Source organism: Theropithecus gelada, chromosome 14 (genome assembly GCF_003255815.1).
Source record: "Theropithecus gelada isolate Dixy chromosome 14, Tgel_1.0, whole genome shotgun sequence".
Classification (NCBI taxonomy): domain Eukaryota; kingdom Metazoa; phylum Chordata; class Mammalia; order Primates; family Cercopithecidae; genus Theropithecus; species Theropithecus gelada.
The window spans coordinates 50,628,299-50,650,734 of NC_037682.1; the positions used below are offsets into that span (position 1 = coordinate 50,628,299).

General features: G+C 36.7%; 1 protein-coding gene across 2 annotated transcripts in view; it reads right to left on the reverse strand.

The window, feature by feature from the left end:
• Positions 1-596: 596 nt before the first annotated feature.
• The window catches only part of PDE3B (phosphodiesterase 3B), a 212,213-nt gene continuing 190,373 nt past the window's right edge, over positions 597-22,436 (reverse strand). Inside the window, exons 12-16 of one of the 2 annotated variants that reach the window (XM_025356030.1) lie at positions 20,506-20,705; positions 11,442-11,645; positions 9,329-9,490; positions 2,941-3,193; positions 597-1,217 (exon numbers count right to left, since the gene is read on the reverse strand). In XM_025356030.1, coding sequence (XP_025211815.1) covers positions 1,003-1,217; positions 2,941-3,193; positions 9,329-9,490; positions 11,442-11,645; positions 20,506-20,705 — 1,034 coding nt within the window. In that variant the 3' untranslated portion in view covers positions 597-1,002. The remainder of the gene's footprint in view (positions 1,218-2,940; positions 3,194-9,328; positions 9,491-11,441; positions 11,646-20,505; positions 20,706-22,436) is intronic. The other variant, XM_025356032.1, reaches the window with a different exon arrangement.

Sequence of the window (22,436 nt, forward strand, 5' to 3'; positions counted from 1 at the left end):
TTTAATGAGATTAGTTTCATTTGATTTTGCATTAAGGCAAAAGACAGACATCTCCTTTTCTTTGGTTTTAATTAGTTTCAAATTCATCTAAGAAGAGAAAATGTTGCTCATTTCATAAAAGGTGAACCTTGGTATTACGGCAAATTTTTTTTCTTCTGACAAATCTGTGCTGTGTTTATATTAACTAAATCTTTAAAAATACAAATCCTGAGCTAGAGTAAAAATAACAATTTTGACTAAAGAATAAATCCCTTCATTGTTAAGCCTAAACAGCTTTAAAATTCAGCCATGGAACATAAAGAAGGTAAGACTGGAATTCAAACTTCTGATGTCCATGGCAAACCTGAATACTCTCAGCAGAAATAAAACACACATAGTAGATAATACACAATAGTAAAAAGCATCAGAAATTGATGCACCTGGATTTTGTTAAATGTAACAAAGGTCACTCAGTCCTTCATGGATAAACCTAGCTGGGAGAATAGAACTTAACAGTGTATTGCATTGAGAAGAAAACCCTCAGAAAGGCAACACTGGATGCATTTTTAGACAGGCATAGACTTTTTTCCAAAACATTCAAAGACATAAAAGACACATTGGGAAATACAATATGAATCTATTTTCATAAAAGCGAAAGTTCTGGCCACTTTGGTAACTGAAATAAGTCACTTGAGTTTTTAGTTATAGCTGACCCCCAATGAAAAATAAGAGCTCACTACCCAGCAAAGCAGCATTATGACAAAGTATTCATACAATAGTGAAGGATTTAAGTAAGGGCTCTGCAATATGGGTCAACACGGATGGTATTCTTGGTTTAAGAATAGTTTTCTAGTTCCTGTGAAAGTGCATAGGAGTGGGAAACTGCCAGCAGAGCAAGGATCCTCTCACAGTATTAAGGCTTGTCCATGTGGGAATGGTCAGTTGAGAGTCAGCCGGTGGACACTAGGCAATGATTTCTGCCCCTGGGCACAGCCCTCTGGGCTTCTTCAATATGACTTTCTTTTACTCAAACTGTCGCTCTTCCTCTTCATCTGCTTCTTCAATGACCTGAATCTCATCTGCTTGAGGTAAGGAGGAGTTCTCCACCTGCAGTTTATTCCCATCAGCTTTACATTTTTCTTCTTCCTCTATGATTTCCTTCCATATCTTATGGTTTTCAGTGAGGTGGTGCATTAGCTGACAAAATATTTGCCGTCTGCTTTTCCTTCTTGGTGGTTCTGTGAAATTTAAAAGAAATATATTCTAATCATAGCAATATGATTTAATCATTCAACAAATATTAAGTGCCTATTATATTCTAGGTATCTAAGCACTGGGGTTACAAAAGTAAACAGTACTATAAAATAATAGTATAATAAAAATAGTATAATTAAATAGTACTATAAAAATAATCCCTGCATTATGGTGTTCAGATTCTAGTGGAAAGAGCTAGGAAAACAGAAAGAAGCAAAACAGGAATACATTAGATGGTATTGTTATGGATAAAAACAAAATAGAGAAGAGGTTTAGGGAAAACTGGCTGGGTATGGTGGAGAGGGAAGAATTATGCTGAAATTTCAAATGAAAATAACCCAAAGTTAAAAAACAACCTTTAAGGGCATCTTATGTATTGAATTAAACACAATTACCAACATTTTGATAAGTATAATTTTTTTTTTTTTTTTTTTTGCGACGGAGTCTTGCTCTGTCACCCAGGCTGGAGTGCAGTGGTGCGATCTCAGCTCACTGCAACCTCTGCCTCCCAGGTTCATGCCATTCTCCTGCCTCAGCCTCCCGAGTAGCTGGGACTACAGGTGCCCACCACTATGCCCAGCTAATATTTTGTATTTTTAGTAGAGATGGGGGAGTATAATTTTTAGAAGTCAGTCAACCTTCAGATGCTAATGCCATTTTAAAAAAAAGAATTTTAAATACATTTTAATAGGATTTGCCATGCTAATCCTAAATACAAGGCATGTGTGTGTTGCAGTGGGAGGTGCTTTGTAGTTTTCCTATCTGGTCTGATTTATTGCATGCTTGAAAATCAAAACAATACTTATGTAGGTATAATTTAAATTCTACTTTAAAATGAGCAAATAACTGATTTCATTCACAATTACAAAGTGACAATTTTCATTTCATTTTCCATTCATACTAATTGTCTTATATAGAAAAGCATGTCATTACAGTTTGGTAACTCAAATTCATAATGCCACAATACTTGGCTCTCCCTTTACAACCAGGGAATGTATGTTTTCCTTCCCCCTCCCCCGCACTCCCCACTGTTTTGATCTATTTCTCAAGTCTATGTGAACGGCAGATTAGTATGCTGCTATGGAAGTTGTGCTCCTCAGTTTTCCAGTGGGATTGGGGGTGAGATGTGTGAAAAGGAGTGACATGAAGGAGGACTCGCCATGAGGATCCACCTATGTTCAGATGTGGTGATGGCCCTATCGTGCATGCACAGGTGGAGCCTGCTGAATGAAGAGTACTGGTTAGAGGACAACACCTCAAGAGATGTTACTTTAATTGAATAAGAATAAGAATGCTTGTTGTATTACAGTATTCACCCAGTACCCAGCTTACAGCAGTTACTCAAAACATGACTATTGAATCTGAACATTTAGATAGTGGTTACTCAATATAATGACTGCCGAATCTGTATCTGAGAAACAAAGTTCCAAATCTAACTTAAATGGATATATGCAGTTATTAAAGGTTGAGTATCCCTATTCAAAATGCTTGGGACCAGAAGTGTTTCTGATTTTGGAATATTTGCATTATATTTAGCATCTCTAATTGAAAAATCTGAAATCCAAGTGTCCCAATGAATATCTCCTTTGAGCACCATGCTGGCACTCAAAAAGTTTTGGATTTTGGAGCATTTCATATTTCAGATTTTCAGACTTTGAATACTCAACCTATAACATTACATAAATTATAATGTCCCTATATTCTTACTTGGATTTAGATTGTTTTCCATTTCTTCATCATCTGTATCTAATTCTTCACCATCTTCATCATCACCACTTTCAGTATCATTATCCTCTTCTGCTTCTATCCACTGACCTGGTAGCAAACCAGCAGCATCATAGGAGTTACACAGGGGACCCACTATGTGGGTGATAAAAGATTCTTGGAGTTTTGCTAGTTGAGGAGAAGAACGATCCATGAATGGACTGATGGGCAGACCAAGATTTGCTTCTTCATCTCCCTGCATATTTTAAAAAGAAAAGTACATTTTTAACTGGTGAAAGAACCACTACTGAGCTTTGCTGTTAAAATTATCTTGAGTTTTTTTTAAATAAACAATTTATATAAAACTATTTTTTATAAATAAGCATCAATGAATCTATTCTATCATTTCAACTGTAAGAATTTAATATTGAGAAATCCTAAACAAAACTTTATTCTCACATTCTGTCCACATCAACCAGTATGGCTGATACTCAGTTAATAAGAAACATACAGATCTTTAAAAATAAGTATCAGATATTTTACTAACAACCTGCAAAATTCCATAGTGTCAATTATGGATTCTCTTTATCTAGGGGCAAAAGCATAATAGAAACATTTTTGTTGTAGTTATATCTCAAATGTACAGAGCTGAATTTTGCAAGTGCTTTTCAATAACACTACCTCCACCCCCCTTTTTTTTAACAGCAGAACTCTCTAATGATTCAAAATCAGAAAACCTAATATGAAAAACAAATAAAGTAGAGCTACCATAATGGAGGTGAGGCTCCTGGGACTAGATCCCCAATGGCCTGCCTTCTGTTACCCTACCACTGTGGCTTCTAGGGCTTAATTTGAGATCAGACTACTATCTGTGTGGTGTTGAGCAAGCTCTATGCACAAATGCACTGTGTGTAAAATCTGAATAATAATCTACCTTATAGGGATGCTATGATGAGGTTAAAAGGCAGTATTATATAAGGTGTTTAGCACAGTACTGAGCATTCTCCAAATGGTACTATTAACATTTTAGTCCTAGTGTCTGAACTGGTTTGGGATAAATTTCTCCCCACAGTGTACAAATTCTGCAGGTAAGCAGTGTCTGTTCTGTAATGAGCCAACATAACGCTGAGGAACCAACCAGAAACTGTCCCCGTGATTAACTGTCCCATGATTAGAAATCTTTTACGAGATTATCTTCTATGAGGAAGAAAACAATTGATGTTTTTCCAAAAACAGTTGGGTTTATCTATAGGACTCTGTAATTTCATAGATATAACCCAGGAGTTTGGCTTTCCTAAGCCCATGGCAGTTAAATGGCTGTAGGCATATAAAGACAGTATAATTAGGATAACAGGAGAAAAGTTGGGCATGGTTAGAATTTTACATCAATATCTGAAGAAAGTTTAATAGCATAACCAGAATGAGAAAGAAGTTTAGTTCTGATGAGGGATGATTAAAACTTTCATAAGTGGTAGGATATCAGATGACATTTTCCTCCTTTGATATTGAATGACACTTAGATTAAGTGAAACTCTCTGAGATAATATATTTTTAGTGATATATGTGAAATTATAATAGTTAACATTTATTGAGAACTTATGTGTAAGAAACTATTCTAAGAAGTCTACATATATTAGTTCATTTAATCGTCACAGAAACCTTATGACGTAGGTACCATCATTATTCCTATTTTATCAGTGAGGAAACTGGCACAGAGAGGTTAAGTAACTTACCCAACCAAGGTCATATTGCAGATAAGGAAGGGAAGCCAGGATTCAGCCTCAGGCAGGGCTTCCAGGTTTGCTTAATAAGTAAAATTCTATATGCTTTTAAAATAATATGCAGGGTCTAAATGAATATTTCTAATGTTATCTCACTGAACTAGTGAATTTTCTAAAACTGACATACACCATTATTTTTTATTACCTATTTGTACATATAATATAAAGATAACATTTTCCTTAGGATAAAATTCCTCATTTGTAAACATGAGATCCATGGGCGAGCTCTAAATAAAGCAAGTTTCAATTATCACTGAGAATGAAGATGAGAATATGCAAACTGCATATTATAATCTTACAAATTAGGTAAATACAGCCATTTACTACCCCAAGTTAAATATAATTTAAACATATCAGAGAATAGTAAAATACTAATAATGTTTCCATGATTATACAATATGGCATTTTGTAACTTATAAACAGCAGAGTATACACTATTGTGTTGGGATGTTTAGCTGGTGGGTGTAAAACACTGCACATTTTCAATATAATCTGGAAGTAACAAAATATACCAGGTGCATGGTTACATAGGCTCAATTACTCCCACTTTCCACTCATGTTAAGAAAGCCCTCACCTGGTAGATATCTTGACCTTTCCTGATAATTAGGGCCAACAAGGATTGCTAAGGAATGTAATTCCAAAGTCAAAAAGGTGTATTTGCTATTTTGGAGATAACAAAATGTTAGGTATGTCAGGAAATCATGTACTCCTACACTGTAGGAAGCCTCAAAAGTGGACCCCAAAAATGGCAGATTCAGCAAAGTGGAAAGATTATTTTAATGCCAAAAATTTTATAGTATTCTCTGATAGTTTGTATTTCTGTGGGGTCAGTGGTGATATCACCTTCATCATTTTTTATTGCATCCATTTGATTCTTCTCTCTTTTCTTCTTTATTAATCTAGCTAGTGGTCTATTTTGTTAATCTTTTCAAAAAATCACCTCCTGGATTCATTGATTTTTTTGAAGGGTTTTCTGTGTCTCTATTTCCTTCGGTTCTGCTCTGATCTTAGTTCTTTCTTGTCTTCTGCTAGCTTTTGAATTTGTTTGTTCTTGCTTCTCTAGTTCTTTTAATTGTGATGTTAGGGTGTCGATTTTAGATCTTTCCCGCTTTCTCCTGTGGGCATTTAGTGCTATAAATTTCCCTCTAAACACCACTTTAGCTATGTCCCAGAGATTCTGGTACATTGTGTCTATTTATTTCTGCCTTAATTTTGTTATTTACCCAGTAGTCATTCAGGAGCAGGTTGTTCAGTTTCCATGTAGTTGTGCGGTTTTGAGTGAGTTTCTTAATCCTGATTTCTAATTTGATTGCACGGTGGTCTGAGAGACTGTTTGTTATGATTTCTGTTCTTTTCCATTTGCTGAGGAGTGTTTTATTTCCAACTATGTGGTCAATTGTAGAACAAGTGCGATGTGGTGCTGAGAAGAATGTATTTTCTGTTGATTTGGGGTGGAGAGTTCTGTAGATGTCTATTAGGTCCACTTGGTCCAGAGCTGAGTTCAAGTCCTGAATATCCTTGTTAATTTTCTGTCTCGTTGATCTGTCTAATGTTGACAGTGGGGTGTTAAAATCTCCCATTATTGTTGTATGGGAGTCTAAGTCTCTTTGTAAGTCTCTAAGGACTTGCTTTATGAATCTGGGTGCTCCTGTATTGGGTGCATACATATTTAGGATAGTTAGCTGTTCTTGATTAATTGATCCCTTTACCATTATGTAAGGACCTTCTTTGTATTTTTCAATCTTTGTTGGTTTAAAGTCTGTTTCATCAGAGACTAGGATTGCAAACCCTGCTTTTTTTCTGCTTTCCATTTGCTTGGTATATCTTTCTCCATCCCTTTATTTTGAGCCTATGTGTGTCTTTGCATGTGAGATGGGTCTCCTGAATACAGCGCACTGATGGGTCTTGACTCTTTATCCAATTTGCCAGTCTGTGCCTTTTAATTGGGGCATTTAGCCCATTTATATTTAAGGCTAATACTGTTATGTGTGAATTTGATCCTGTCATTATGATACTAGCAAGTTAATTTTGCCCATTAGTTGATGCGGTTTCTTCATAGTGTCAATGGTCTTTACAATTTGGCATGTTTTTGCAGTAGCTGGTATCAGTTTTTCCTTTCCATATTTAGTGCTTCCTTCAGGAGTTCTTGTAAGGCAGGTCTGGAGGTGACAAAATCTCTCAGCATTTGCTTGTGTGTAAAGGATTTTATTTCTCCATCACTTAAGCAGCTTAGTTTGGCTGGATATGAAACTCTGGGTTGAAAATTCTTTTCTTAAAAAAAAAAAAAGAAAATTCTTTTCTTTAAGAATGTTGAATATTGGCCCCACTCTCTTCTGGCTTGTATGGTTTCTGCAGAGAGATCCACTGGTAGTCTGATGGGCTTCCCTTTGTGAGTAACCCAGCCTTTCTCTCTGACTGCCCTTAACATTTTTTCCTTCATTCAACCTTGGCGAATCAGACGATTATGCGTCTTGGGATATTTATGTGGCCAACAAACATATGAAAAAAGCTCATCATCACTAGTCATTAGAGAAATGCAAATAAAAACCACAATGAGATAACCTCTTATGCCAGTTGGAATGGCGATCATTAAAGTCAGGAAACAACAGATACTGGAAAGGATGTGGAGAAATAGGAACGCTTTTCAAAGACTTAGAACTAACCCAAATGCCCATCAATGATAGACTGGATAAAGAAAATGTGGCACATATATACCACGGAATACTATGCAATTATAAAAAAAGGATGAGTTCACGTCCTTTGCAGGGACATAGATGTAGCTGGAAACCATCATTCTCAGCAAACACAGAAACAGAAAACCAAACACTGTATGTTCTCACTCATAAGTGGGAGTTGAACAATGAGAACACATGGACACAAGGAGGGGAACATGACACATGGGGGCCTGTCACGGGGTGGGGCGGTAGGGGAGGGATAGCATTAGGAGAAATAACTAATGTAGATAACGGGTTGATGAGTGCAGCAAACCACCATGGCACATGTATACCTATGTAACAAAACTGCATGTTCTGCACATGTACCCCAGAACTTAAAGAATAATAATGAAAAAATTTTTTAAAGATTTAAGAACAGCTGGGCACAGTGGCTCACGTCTGTAATCCCAACACTTTGGGAGGCTGAGGTGGGTGGATCACAAGGTCAGGAATTTGAGACCAGCCTGACCAACATCGTGAAACCCCATCTCTACTAAAAATACAAAAATTAGCCAGGCATGGTGGCGTGTGCCTGTAATCCCAGCTACTCAGGAGGCTGAGGCAGGAGAATCGCTTGAACACAGGAGGCAGAGGTTGCAGTGAGCCGAGATTGTGCCACTGCACTACAGCCTGGGCAACAGAGCAAGCCTCTGTCTCAAAAAAAAGATTTAAGAACAAAAGAGCATGCTTATATCTTTGAATCCTTGAAAACCACTAAGTGTCTATTCTCTCCATTTGTAGCCCTCTGTCCAGATTTCTTCCCAGTTGATGTTCCTATGGCAGGGAGTTAGTCTTTTTATAGCAGAGTTGAAAATGGATTGATATTCTTTATATTCTGAGCATACCCTGAATAATTTAAAAACCACTTCATCTGGAAACAATTATTCTAGGTTACAGAATCTCAGGGCTGAAAGAGACCTTGGAATCATAATGTCATCTAGCCTTGTTATAGAAAGTAGTCAGAAAGAAATGGGCAGAGCAGGAGAGGGCCTGCCCCCAACCCAATCAGAAATGTCAGGTGACCATCAGGTGATAGGTTAAGCTGTCTCTCTAAAATAATAATTGGTCACAGCTGGCACCAGGGTAAGGCAGTCACCCAATAGATAGAAAAACCTGAAACTGGTCATCAGCAGCATCCTGATAAGATCTCAGGAGCTGGGTGAGTGGGCTCAAGCATGTACACTAAGAGGCAAAATGGTGAAGTTTAATTGGTATATAGCCTTCCTCCATGAACTCTGGACAGGTAAGGGAAAAATGCCTCAAGTGAGCATGAATACAACTTCAGTAAACACACTGTGTATGTGGCCCCTCCCAAGTGCTGGCAGGCCACTGCACATCCGACAGCCACCTCAAGGGATGAATTGGGAGAAGTAACACAACCCTGGAAGCATGCCAGTGCATAAGACTCCAAGTCAAAGATCAAACCATGCACTTGATCTCTCAGGTTGCCCTCCTGGTCTTCTTCCAAGTGTACTTTACTTCCTTTCATTCTTGCTCTAAAGCTTTTAAATAAACTTTCCCTTCTGCTCTAAAACTTGCCTCAATCGCTCCCTCTGCCTTATGCCCCTCAGTTGAATTCTTTCTTCTGAGGGGGCAAGAATTGAGGTTGCTGCAGACTCGTACGGATTTGCCGCTGCTAACAGCCCTACCTATAGACTCACGAGTATATTCAGCTCACTCAAGATAGGGAATAGGTTATTTTTTAAAATTTTAACAGCAATGGCAAACAGAACATAGAAAATACTAAGAACCAAAGCAAATGCAACAATTTTTAACCCTTCCCAGTCAAAGCAACTCAGAATTCAAACACTTAATAAAGCTATCCAAAAACCCAAAGAGGAGTGTCTTCTTATGACAGCTCTTAAAAATCCCACCAAGCTCATGTTTCAACTTACCTGCTCATAAAATTCATTGACAATGCCTTCTGTCCATTTCAAATGCAAGTCTCGAACTTTTGCTGGGCCATTTATATCTGCCAGTTTGATGCACACCTGGCATACCAAGAGGCGATCATTTTCATTACTCCATTCTATGCCATTACTATTTACATCATTTGCCTATTTTGGAAAAACAAACTCATTTTAGGTTCTGAAGGCATTTAAAAAAATTGTTGTTTTGTTTGCTTTTACCAAATTATCTTAAAACTGTTTCCTGTCTAAATGACAGAAAGTTAGTTCAGCAAATAGTTCTTTTTAAAATCAGTTTATTCCATAATATGGACTTCTATTGGTTAAATTTCCTTTCTAAAAATGCTTTCTAGAAAAACATATAACCATGGGTTTCAATATTTGTGATTACCACAAAGAATCATGAATTATATGTGTGTGTGTATATATATACACATATATATTAAGTATAGTAGATACACAATATCAAAAAAATAATATAAGAATTATAACTACTTATTTCTACCTCAAAAAAGAACACTTAAGAAGCTAGAGAAGTTTGCTCTTGCTGTGAAAGGCAATGATATAGTGACCTGAACACAAGTCTGAGAAGCTGGCCCTATAGTTTTAAATCCTGACTCAGAATGTCATGAATCAGCAAGCTGTATTCTGAATCAAAAATTCAGTGTGTAACAGTGAAAAAACTGCTTAATCTATTCGAATCTAACTTTCTTCATCTATGAAGTAGGAAAAGTAATACCAATCTAGCCATGCTGCTATGAGGATTAATAAATGAAAAAATGCCTTGCTCACGGTAAGTGTTAAATATTGTTATTTAAATAAATGATAATTGTCATTATTAGCTGGAAAAAAAAGCCTTTCAAGAACTAAAATTTCATTTTGTAAAAAATGAAAAGAATGAGCCATGTCATAGCTTTTGAACTTCAGTGTTATGGTTGCTTTTTGGCACCAAACTCTTTCAGAAAAAAAAAAAAAATTATGTAGAACACCATCATAGAAAACACTTGAGAGAAGAGCTCTTTTGACTGAAACTTAATAGGAGGTCTAGAGCCCCATTCATATGGCATTTTTTTGAGAGACTTCAAAATAGAAGTCTTTACGGAATACACATTCAAAGTATTGTGTTAGATAATCTTTTACCTGTAAAAGGTGACTTAAGCACTTAAATGAATTTTATTTAAAAATTAAAGTGAATAAAACTATACAACTATGAAATAATTTTAAAGGTACCCTGATTTCTCACTGATTTTCATAAGCATTTCATTAATGTCATGACAACAACATATATAAGGGTCTCCTTCCAGCGGGTTTAATCTAGTACTCCTTTGTTACCAGTTTCTCTACCCTGCAGGTACAGCTTCTTTTAGGTCACAAAAGTCATCAAGAAAATAGCAGCTTCCTGCAAGCCAGGGCGGGAATCTAAAGCGGTGGTCCTCAACTTTTTTCACCTCAAATGTCTGAGGGATAAAGCATAGTCCCATGAGTACCACTGTCATACTGGGGCAGTGATTCTTGGTCCCCTGGTGAATATGAGTTCTTTGGCCTAGTACAATGTCTGCACATAGTGGGCAATCCCAATAAATACTTGTTGAATGACTGAATTATTCTCAAGTAGAAGAAGGTGCTTCCTTTTCCCTACACTAGCCAGCTAAAGAATCACTAATATAAAGAAGGTATAACAGGTGCAGTGAGGTAGGCATAATTAACTGGATTCTTAGAATTAACTGGATTCTTAGAAAACACATAAAATTAATTTTATATAATGCCTTACTTGACACTAAGCATGGCTTTGTCAAATCTCTCTTTAAACTCATTTGAAATAACTGGTTTGTTTCTAGGTGAAAGTATGTGAAATAAAGTCACAATAGTATAAGTTTATGTGTTGAAAGAAAATATAGCAAGCAATAATATTTTAGGAAATGTTACCATAACAATAAAAATGTTTATTTTTTAAAATATAGGCATATATATTATTTTATATCAACTATTTATTGTTACTTTCTCAGCAGTAATAATTCTAACTTAACATTAAAAATCATATTTTATCAGTAACACTGACAATAAAGATTTTTTAAATCAGGCACTAATTTTCATAACAAACCTTGGCATTGAATTCTGCAAGAAAATCAAAATGCTTTTTAAGATCTGTGGCAAGGATTGCTTCGATGACTAAAAAACGAAAGCGCTTGAATTCCACATGATCAAGATGAAGAAGGAAGTTGTATTCTGGGTGAGAAAGATACAGATTCCAAGCTGACGCAGCATGATGATTTTCCAGAACAGATCTGTCATTGTATAAAACTGCCTAAAAAGAAATACAGAAAAATGAGGCAGACACCTCAAAGATATTAAACTTTAATATCATTAATATCAGGTTGGAAGTACACAAACAATGAATACCTACTATATAGTAGGCATTTTACCAGGTATTTTAGTACCTGTGAAAATAGGTTGTGATAATTTTATAAATGAGTAAACTGAAGTGCAAAGAGGTTAGGATACACCTTTCCTTCCAGCATACATGGCTAGTAAGTGAAAGGGTTATTTATCTTTAAAGTTTATCTTTGCAGACCCTGTGCTGCCTCCCAAGAGATGTGAAGTTGATATTTTGAGGTCTATTTCATTTAATCAGAAAACCTTCTCAGATAAACTGTGAATAAAGTCATTAGGGATCTAGAGCAGGTTTCAGAATACATTTCTGTTGTTTAGTCATTCTGGAGTCAATGGTGATGGTGACTAAAGAAGAGGAAGCAGGAGTACTGTCCAGGGTAAGTAAGAGGCCTGCCTGTCTGAGACGGACATATCCTGGATTCCCATCCTCACACAGTGCCTGGGAGTAAAACAGAACTACGTAACAGATAAAAACACAAATCCTCTGGTTCAAATGGTGTGGAATTACTCACTTTTCCTACACTTCACTCCAGTGGAAGACCCTGAGGTACCTCCTCAGTACTCTAGGACTTTGGAATACAGACTTAAAATCAGTGGAGTATAGAATTTCTAAAGCCTCTTCCACCTCTAAAAATAAAGCAATTCTTTAAATTATTAAATAAGCATATAATTATTTTAAAAAGCTTCTACAGCCAAGTTGTGTTAAAGGCCAGGGATAAAAATTAAAACCCTATCCCTGTTTTCATGGAGCCTACTGTGTAATGAGAAAGAAGGACAGATAGAATGAGATCTCAGGTAGGATACATATTCTGAGAGCTTAATTGAATAGCTCTACTTATTTGTGAAAATTAGCTATAGCCTAGATTTAAGCACAGATGCATAACACTGATTATGTTTTACACTATTTGATTTTATAAAAGCAATGGTATGATTTAAACTTTGCAATGAGCCATATAAAGGCATTTCATACCACCTGTAATACAACTTCTAAACATTATAAATACCAAACAAAGAGTAAGCTTTAAAAACTCCCTAAGGGGTCATTTACATTTAATAATGATTTGACTAATTCATGCTCAAATGTTACAAAGACTTAACTATGAGAACAGCTCTGTCTGTTCAGGAGGAAGTAATCTGATTCTGGGCTCAATAAAACACAATGTACAATGAGTGTCCTGTGAAGCTAGCTGACTTAATAAACTCACAGCTAGCAAGATCAGTTTTTAAAAAAATGAGCAAGTTCAGAATTCTTTCACCATTCAAATTACCATTTGAAAATGCCAAAGAAATATAAAATGGGGGGAAAAGTCTGAATCAGTATTAGAATCTAGATATAATCACCATACTGGAAATTTCAAAGACATAGTGAAAATGAGAATGGGTACAGAAAAGCTAACCAAGTCACTGCATAAGAAGGAGAAAACCTATCTGAAGAGTAGGTGGAAGGGGTTCCCTGCTGGACCCCAGTAGATTCACAAGCTCAAAGGTGAGTGGGAGGCAAGAAAGAATCATGAAGCAGTAAGTAGGAAGCAAATGTCAACTCTACTTTAGAAGAATACTTGAAGGTAGCACAGAGAGCAGCAGACCAAGCTTAAACTGAGTAAGAAAAACCAATCAAGCAAACAGATAAAGTCTCAGCTCTTACTGCGGGGTCTTAGAAGTAGAGAAAAAAGACAGGGCCCCAGCTCATTTGGAGCTGCAATAAACTAACATCCTTTGACTTTGTGCTAAAGCATCGTATTACCTGCTTTTTCTGGCTATAGATCCTTCTCTCTACAGTAAATACATCAATACTTTGGCAAAACAAATTAATTGGTCATAAATCTAACTTTTCACCCTCTGAGTTGGAAAGATCTGAGAAGGGGTTTAATACAAACTGACAGAATCTTAGCAAATAGTAACACTTAAATAAGAGCAAAAAGAGAAAACCCTTCAGACATAAGAAGGACTTAGATCATACAAAGGATGAGTCTGACTAATCTGAACAAATGTCCCCTTTTAAAACATAAGAAACAGGAGGAAACATTAACAAAAAATCTAGGTCATAGCCATTATCTCATGACTAAGAAGGCACTTCTTTTTTTTTTTTGAGACACACGTTCTGTCGCCCAAGCTGGAGTGCAGTGGCACGATCTCGGCTCACTGCAAGCTCTGCCTTCCAGGTTCAAGCCATTCTCCAGCCTCAGTCTCCTGAGTAGCTGGGACTACAGGCGCCTGCCACCACACCCAGCTAATTTTTTGTGTTTTTTACTTGAGTCGGGGTTTCACTGTGTTAGCCAGAATGGTCTCGATCTCTTGACCTCGTGATCTGCCCGCCTCGGACTCCCAAAGTGTTGGGATTACAGGCGTGAACCACCACACCCGGCCAACTAAGAAGGCAGGCACTTCAAGTGGAAAAGATTAGGAAAGACTGTTCTTTTAAAAAATAATACTCCCAACTCAAAAAAATCCAGTAGAGAGATAGCAGACAAATAAGGTGCTATAGAACACAAAGCAGCTACTTTTGTTGTTTTTTTTAATAGGGTAAAGAAATAGTCTTGATGAACAGCTGTTATCTCAGGATTCTTTTACACTGTTCTCGGTTTGTTCTTTTCTGTGTTTACACTGCTATAGAGATACTACCTGAGACTAGGTAACTTATAAACGGAAGAGGTTTAATTGACTCACAGTTCCACATGGCTGGGGAAGCCTTAGGAAACTTACAGTCACGGTGGAAGGCAAAGGAGAGGCAGGTACCTTCTTCACAAGATAGCAGGAGAAAGAGGGAGAGCACACACAGGGGAGACTACCACTTTTAAACCATCAGATCTCGTGACAACTCCCTCACTATCATGAGAACAGCATGGGAGAACCCGCCCCCATGATCTAATCATAATCACCTCACACCAGGGCCCTGCCCCTTCACATGTGAGGACTACAATTTGAGATGAGATTTGGGTGGGGACACAGAGACAAACCATCAGTTCTAAAATTTCTATTAATCCCTTATCTTCCTTTATCTTAGTTACCACCCTTGTTTTGCTGAAATACATTTTAAAATAACTTTCTCAGGATGGTCAAGATATGATTGTTTAAAATCACTGCATATCTGAGAATCTCGTCATTTTGCTCTTATGTAAAATGGTAGCTTAGCTGAATATAGAACTCTAACTTGAAAATAATACTCTTAGCCAGCACTTCCTATCTCCTCTCATTTTACTTCTATCCTAGCTCTTAAGTCATAATCTTCTCTTTCTCTCTCTGTCGCTTGGTCTCTCTTTCTCATGCTCTGTCTCTCTCTCTCTCTCTTGCTCACACACACATTATTTATTTATTTATTTATTTTCTTGCTGTACTAGAATGTAAGTTCGATGAGAGGCAAGATTTTTCCCATGTTTTATTCAACATAACAATGCCTAAATAGTGCCTATCCCACAATATGCACCCAATAAATACTTGAACAAATAAATGAATGAATTAATTCCCCTAGAATTTTAGAGACTTCATTCCAGTATTGTCTAGCATCTATTGTTGCTAAAAATATAATGACAGTTGAATTTTTGTTCTTTTATAGAGGTACTGTTTTCATCTTCTCAGGAATTCTTTTTTTTTTTTTTTTAAATAAAATCTCTGGTGTTCTGAAATTTTTCCATGATGTGCTACATGTGGGGTTTGAGTATTTTTTCTCTATTCAACTTTCCTGGCACTTAGTGAGCCCCTTCAATCCAAAGACTCCCCTCTTTTTAGAACTTCCACTAGTCACATCTTGACCTAGTCCCCCATGTCTTATCTTTTCCTTCCCTGTATTTTCTTTTTATCTTCCTGGTCTATGTTCTGGGAGAGACTACCTGGACTTTTACTTCCCAAGCTTATATTGAATTTTTAAAATTTCCTGCAGTAATATTTTTAGTTTCTAAGAGCCTAACTTGTTCTCTGATGTTCCTTTATTATAGTTTCCTGTTCTTACTTTATGGATGCAGTATTTTTCAAATTCTCTGAGAATACTTTTTAAAAAAATAATTAGATGCTTCTCTATTCCCTAGATTCTCCCTGTGGTCAGTTATTCTTTCCATCTTAGCCTTTTCTTTCCAAGCTTGTGATTAATGCCATGTGTGATGATCCTTGGTTATCTGTGTATACAGAAAAATGAATTCTAAATCAGGTGCAGTGGCTCACGCCTGTAATCCCAGCACTTTGGGAGGCCAAGGTGGGTGGATCACGAGGTCAAGAGATCGAGACCATTCTGACCAACATGGTGAAACCCCATCTCTACTAAAAATACAAAAATTAGTTGGGCATGGTGGCATGCGCCTGTAGTTCCAGCTACTCGGGAGGCTGAGGCAGGAGAATCGCTTGAACCCTGGAGGCGGAGGTTGCAATGAGCCAAGATCGCGCCATTGCACTCCAGCCTGGCAACAGAGTGAGACCCTGTCTTACACACACACACACACACACACAATGAATTCTAGATTTCAGTTGTAATTTCTCTCTGCTGTTATGTATGTTTTATTGTGGAGTGTCTCCCCTTGGGATGAATGAGTGGGAACTATATAAATGTGGATAGGGTTTGTTACCTAGCAAGTTTTGCTTTAGAATAACGGGTGCCAGCTATTAGATGTCTAGAATGAGAGAAATTTACTTTGAACTACTAATACCCACTCTAGGAACTGTTGTTACTCTCCAGGCAGTTTCCTTCAATATCTAAGAGATGAGTTTTCTGCCTGGAGGTAAACATAGGGTTGTAGTCACTCTGACTAAAGGTGTGTGTGTGCACAGAGAGAGCAAGCAGGAGCAAATGGTAACAGGAGTCTCTCTGGGGTTCCAGCTATGCTGGGTACTTTTGTTTTATCTGTCAATATTCATCCACTTTTCATTTTCCAGAAATGTTATAAAAATTTTTTTATCTGCTGGTGATAATACCTATCATCCTCTTATTGCTCTCTGTTGTAATGAACTTCATATCTTACTATCATTTTAATGCATTCTCAGGAAGAAGGGGAAACAGATTCATGTGTTTAGTCATCTTAATCCATATTTTGGGAGAGAAAACATTTACAAATCTCAACTTAAAACTGTGTTTCCTTTTACCCAGTCTCATAAAAATATTCCAGAAATTTTACTATCTTCAGCACTAACCTCCATCTTTCAGCCAACTTTTCATTTGGAAACAGCTCAGAAATCTCTTAGAATCTTATTAATACTGACATTCCTCTGGGATATACCTGGCTATATGTATCACCTTCTTTCATGTTAAGAATCCTCGTGTATCTTTCTAGCACACATTCCTTGCCATGAGAATGAAAAAGAATGCTTGACCCAGCTGGTGGTATTATATGCTACTGTCTATAACACACTGGAACTATAATATCTTTTATTAATTATGGCCTGACTAGACCCACTGAGTTTCCAAAGATGAAAGAACCTACTTTGCTACTTAACCACATTAAGCCGTAGACTTTTACAAGGGTCCTTATCTCACAGGTGCTAGTTGAAGAAGGCCTCATAAACTTTGTTACTTTGGGAAGCACAGAATATATTTCAGAAAACCTAGGAGTACTACAGAGCAAAGAATTTAGACATCCTTCAACATTCAACAAATATTTACTAAATGCTTTTTGTATGTCAAGCACTACTCTAGGTATTATGGAATAAAAGACAAAAATCCCTGCCCTTGTGGAACTTTATATTCCATTGAGGAGATACATATAAAAAACAAAGTACATAAACAAAATATATAGTATCCTAAATGATCACTGCTATGGAAAAAAAACAGAGAAGGAACATAGTGGTATAAGGAAGAAATTTTAGATGGAAGGAGATGACAAAATGAATATACGGATATCTAAAGGAAAAACCCTCTGGGCAGGGAGAACAGAAAGTGCAAACACTCTCAGAAAGGGACAGAGATGGTATTAGCAAGGAAGCCAGTGAGACTAGACTTGAGTCAGTAAAAAAATAAATAAATAAAAATAAAAATAAAAATAAAAAGACTTAATGGGGCCAATAATGCAGGGCCTTGCAGAACATTTTATGATTGTCATTTACTAGGGGTAAGGTGAATGCCATTGGAGAGTTTACTTTTTTGTTTTTTTATTTGTTTTGAAACAGGGTCTCAAATGTTGCCCAGATTGATCTCAAACTCCTAGGCTCAGGCAATCCTAATGTCTCAGCCACCCAAAGCATTGAGATTACAGGTGTAAGCCACAGCACCTGGCAAGACAGTCTGGAACAGAGTGATGCAACACACTTAAACAGGGTCACATTCTGGCTGACATGTGTTGAGAACAGACTGAAGGAGAGCAGGGAACAAGCAAGGAGACTAGGTAAGAGGCTATACATTTTCACAGCTGAACTCTCTAATTCATCTCCTTTCCATTCTAGCACTTCCTATGGCTTCATCTAATGGCAATTCTTAACAATGAGAAGTTAGAAATAACATGATGATTGATATCATGTTCAGACTTCATGACTGTATTTTGATTAGGATAACAGTTGAGTACGCAACTTGTATAAGTTGCATTCATATAACACTGTTTTAAATTATCTTCATGTGAGAGTTAACATTGGAATTCACTCATTTGTAACATCCTCGAGGGAGGATATACTTTACAAAAATGAAAGCAGTAATAAAAACAGAGTAGGCCGGGGCCGGCATGGTAGCTCATGCCTGTAATCCCAGCACTTTGGGAGGCCGAGGTGGGCAGATCACCTGAGGTCAGGAGTTTGAGACCTGCCTGGTCAACATGGTGAAACCCCGTCTCTACTACAAATACAGAAATTAGCTGGCATGGTGGCAGGCGCCTGTAATCCCACCTACTTGGGAGGCTGAGGCAGGAGAATCACTTGAATCCAGGCGGTGGAGGTTGCAGTGGGCCAAGATCATGTCATTGCACTCCAGCCTGGGTGACAAAGTGAGACTCCATCACCATCTCAAAACAAAACAAAACAACAGAGTGGACTAGAACAGTAAGTAATTTCTACCTACGTGATTTCTGATTCAGGAGCTTCTCATGCCATCGGAAACAGTATAAAACCTTCCATATGTTATCTCCTTAATCATATCAGATAACTATTTTTAGGTTCAGAGGAATAAACCTTTATTTGAGGTCATACAGCTAATAAGTGGGCAATCAGAAATCTAAGACAGGACTTTTAATCTCAAGTCCAGTGCTTTTTCCACTATGCTACTACTCCTCAGGTCTATGATTCACCAAAGGACTAGGATTTTCAAAGATTAGGATGTGCTAGGTTTGAGAGAATGGGCATCTGATTCTTACAGAATTGTATTGCAAATAAGAAAATATGTGCCACTTAGAAGGTAGTTTTTTTAAAAATAATACTTAGAAAGTGGGCAACTACTAGTACCTAGATTTACAATCATCAGAAAGTTACCTGTGGAAATCATGAGCTATTAATAAAATCTCACTGGAAAAATGAATCATATGGCCCTTTTAACCCATACACACACACACACACACACACACACACTCTATTATACCCATTTACACATATACATATTCATAGTTCCCTACATTCCTTCCCCCAACCCCGACACACATGCTCACAATTCAAGAGACTGTATCTCCTATATTTAAAAAAGTTGGAGTATATGAAAGAGATCGAAGTAAAAAAAGAAAAACAGAAAACGGCTACAGAAAATGAAAGGATCAGAGCCAAAGTTTAAACATAGAATAAAGAAGTGGGAAGTGAGATGAATTCAGCAACAGTCAGTGAGTACCTACTCTTCATAAAGCATCCAATTAGAAACACACAGATGACATTTTAGGAATCCCCAGCATAAACAAACCCAGCTACCACACAAGAATCTGCTTAAACCACAACCACACTAAATTCTACTTAAAACCATGTATTTAGGGCCAGGTATGATGGCTCACGCCTGTAATCCCAGCACTTTGAGAGGCCAAGGCAGATGGATCACGAGGTCAGGAGATCCAGACCATCCTGGCTAACACCGCAAAACCTCGTCTCTACTAAAAACAAAACAAAACAAAATTAGCCGAGCATGGTGGCGGGCGCCTGTAGTCCCAGCTACTTGGGAGGCTGAGGCAGGAGAATGGCAAGAAGCCAGGGGGCCAAGCTTGCAGTGAACCGAGCCACTGCACTCCAGCCTGGGTGGCAGAGCAAGACTCCATCTCAAAAAAAAAAACCAAACACATATTTAGTTCCAAGTCCTAATGTTTAAAGCTACTGCAATTACAGTATCTATTTGTTGGGAACTCTTGCCTCCTCATGCAAATTGTGACCTTAAAGGAATTTTATATCTTATCAGCTATACTAGGTACAAAAATAATATACCAGAATAATTTTTACATACATGAATATATTCAGAGATAAGAGATTTAAGGTCTGGTATTAAGGCAAATCTTTAGGGAAACAAGAGAACAACAAAAAAGATTAATAGTTCTCAACCACTATAGCTTTCTAGCCATACAATGGGCCTAACCAGGAACAGAAATCTTAAATACAGTCAGAGTTTTGTTGGTTTGATAAAAGACAAAAATACTGACAATAAAGGACTCTAGAATTTCACAAAACAATGAGTTATTTCAAAAACTGTTCATTATTTTCTAGTTGAAGAAGTTGATTTTCCCCCTAATTTCCTAGCACACATCACATTAATGCCATGTGTTATTATCCAATTAATTAAAATGTAGGGTCTTAAAGTCAGATGGAATGGCTATATGATTCAATTGAATAATGATTTACAAAGGGATACACAGCATGATTGAAAATTTCAGAATTACTCTTTAAAGGTTCTGAAAAATATTTCCTACCTGAGGGGCATTTGTAGCCACTAAAAATGCATTTGTCCTCCCTGGGTGGTCATAATCATGCATGGCAGCTGCCACGTATAGAGCCATCAATTCTAATGCAGGGATGTTTGAAGACAGGCAGCCATAACTCTCATCTGGAATAGAGCAGCTCTTCGAAGAAATATAAGCAATTCGCCCACGGTTAATTCTACCATCAGAATCTGAGAAAAAATAAATTGCAAAATAAACCAGCATTAGCACACAAATTACTCACAATTTTGCTACGGAGGGGATTCTCATGGGTAATACGATTACTTATTTTATTTGCTGATTTAAGTAAGAACTAAAATCTATGAACTTAAAAGAGTATATTATTCCCAACTTAAAATGTTAGTAGAGAGAAACAGTGTTAAATCTGACCCTGAAGTTGCTTACTTTACAAGACATGATAGGATTCTCACACCAGTTTGATGCTGTCTTACTCAGGCAAATAATAATTTTAAAAACCTCTGATTTTCTAAATATTTGCTATTTAATGACTAGATAGATATAATGGCCAGGGCATATAACAGAAAAAGGCAATACTAGAGAATAAAATTTGATGAAAACATTACAAAGATTTAGGAATTTAATATCTTACCAAACTAAGCTTCTCTACATAGATGCTTTTCAAATCTCATCCAGGAAGATTACATTTCATTTGTAGCCCTAACTACAACTCCTTATCTCCCTTTTGTTTTCTTTCATGAAGCTCCATATAATATAATGGAATAAAAAATGATGGAAAATGAAAAGGCATGGAAAACTGGGGAACATCTCAGTCAACATAAGTCTATTTTTATCCTCTTAGAAACAACACGTTCACTATCCATACTGTGCTTTTGGTGTCTTAATATCTTGCCATTGATTTCTTCTTTTTTCTATTTTGGTGGCTTTATCTATCTAGATGATCATTCTATTATTTTTGCGAAAGAAATCTGTAAAAAGTATAAGGAAAAAGAAACTATATTTAAAGTAGACACATAAAACCACAGATACTAGGTACAAAGTTTCCTTGGTTGTATTCATTGGGGGAACCTAGAAATAATGTTCCAGCTTGTTAAAGTCCAAAAGAATTATTTAATCCTATTTTAGTTGACTCAATATAACCATCACAAGAATTTTTTAACATGACTTTAATATACTAGTGACAACTGTAAATATACCTCATTATTTTCATACTATTTATAATCTGTACCAAAATTAAGTTTTGGAACAGCCCACGCTAGAGCATTTTTTTTTTTAATTTATGTTTTTAAAGATAGGGTCTTGCTATCATGCCCAGGTTGGAGTGCAGCAGCTAGCTATTCATAGGTCCAATCGTGATAGTACACTATACCCTCAAATTCTTCACCTCAGTTGACCTGCCCTCAGCCACCTGAGTAGCTTAGACTGGAGTTAGGTACCACCACACCGGCTTAGAGGTATTTTTAAAATAATTATAAAAAGTAAACATGAGGCAGTTAAATCTATGCATAATGATATATGTAAGTAATCAAATTTCTAGTAAGACTTTAAATATCAATACAGAGTCAATAATTTGAATTTTCCTATGTGATACACATTCTGGATTTTCCCTACAATTTTAAAATATATTTTAAAACTCAAAAATGGCAAAAGATTTCCTTTTAAATTCAATAATTACTTGGAATTTATATATTAGGATCTTAAAACATTAGCTTATATATGTTTCAAAAAAAACAGTATGAAAAACAACACAGTTGGCAAGGGCAATGAAACATAACTATTTTGAATCCCATTTATTCACTTCATTTCAGAAAACTGTGATTTTAAAAATTTGCTGACACATTTAAAAGGAGGCCTCAGTAAAAGACATCCAGATTAGAAATGAAGATGCAAAACTATCTTTATTCACAGATGGCCTAATCTCATATATGTAGGAAATCCCAAGA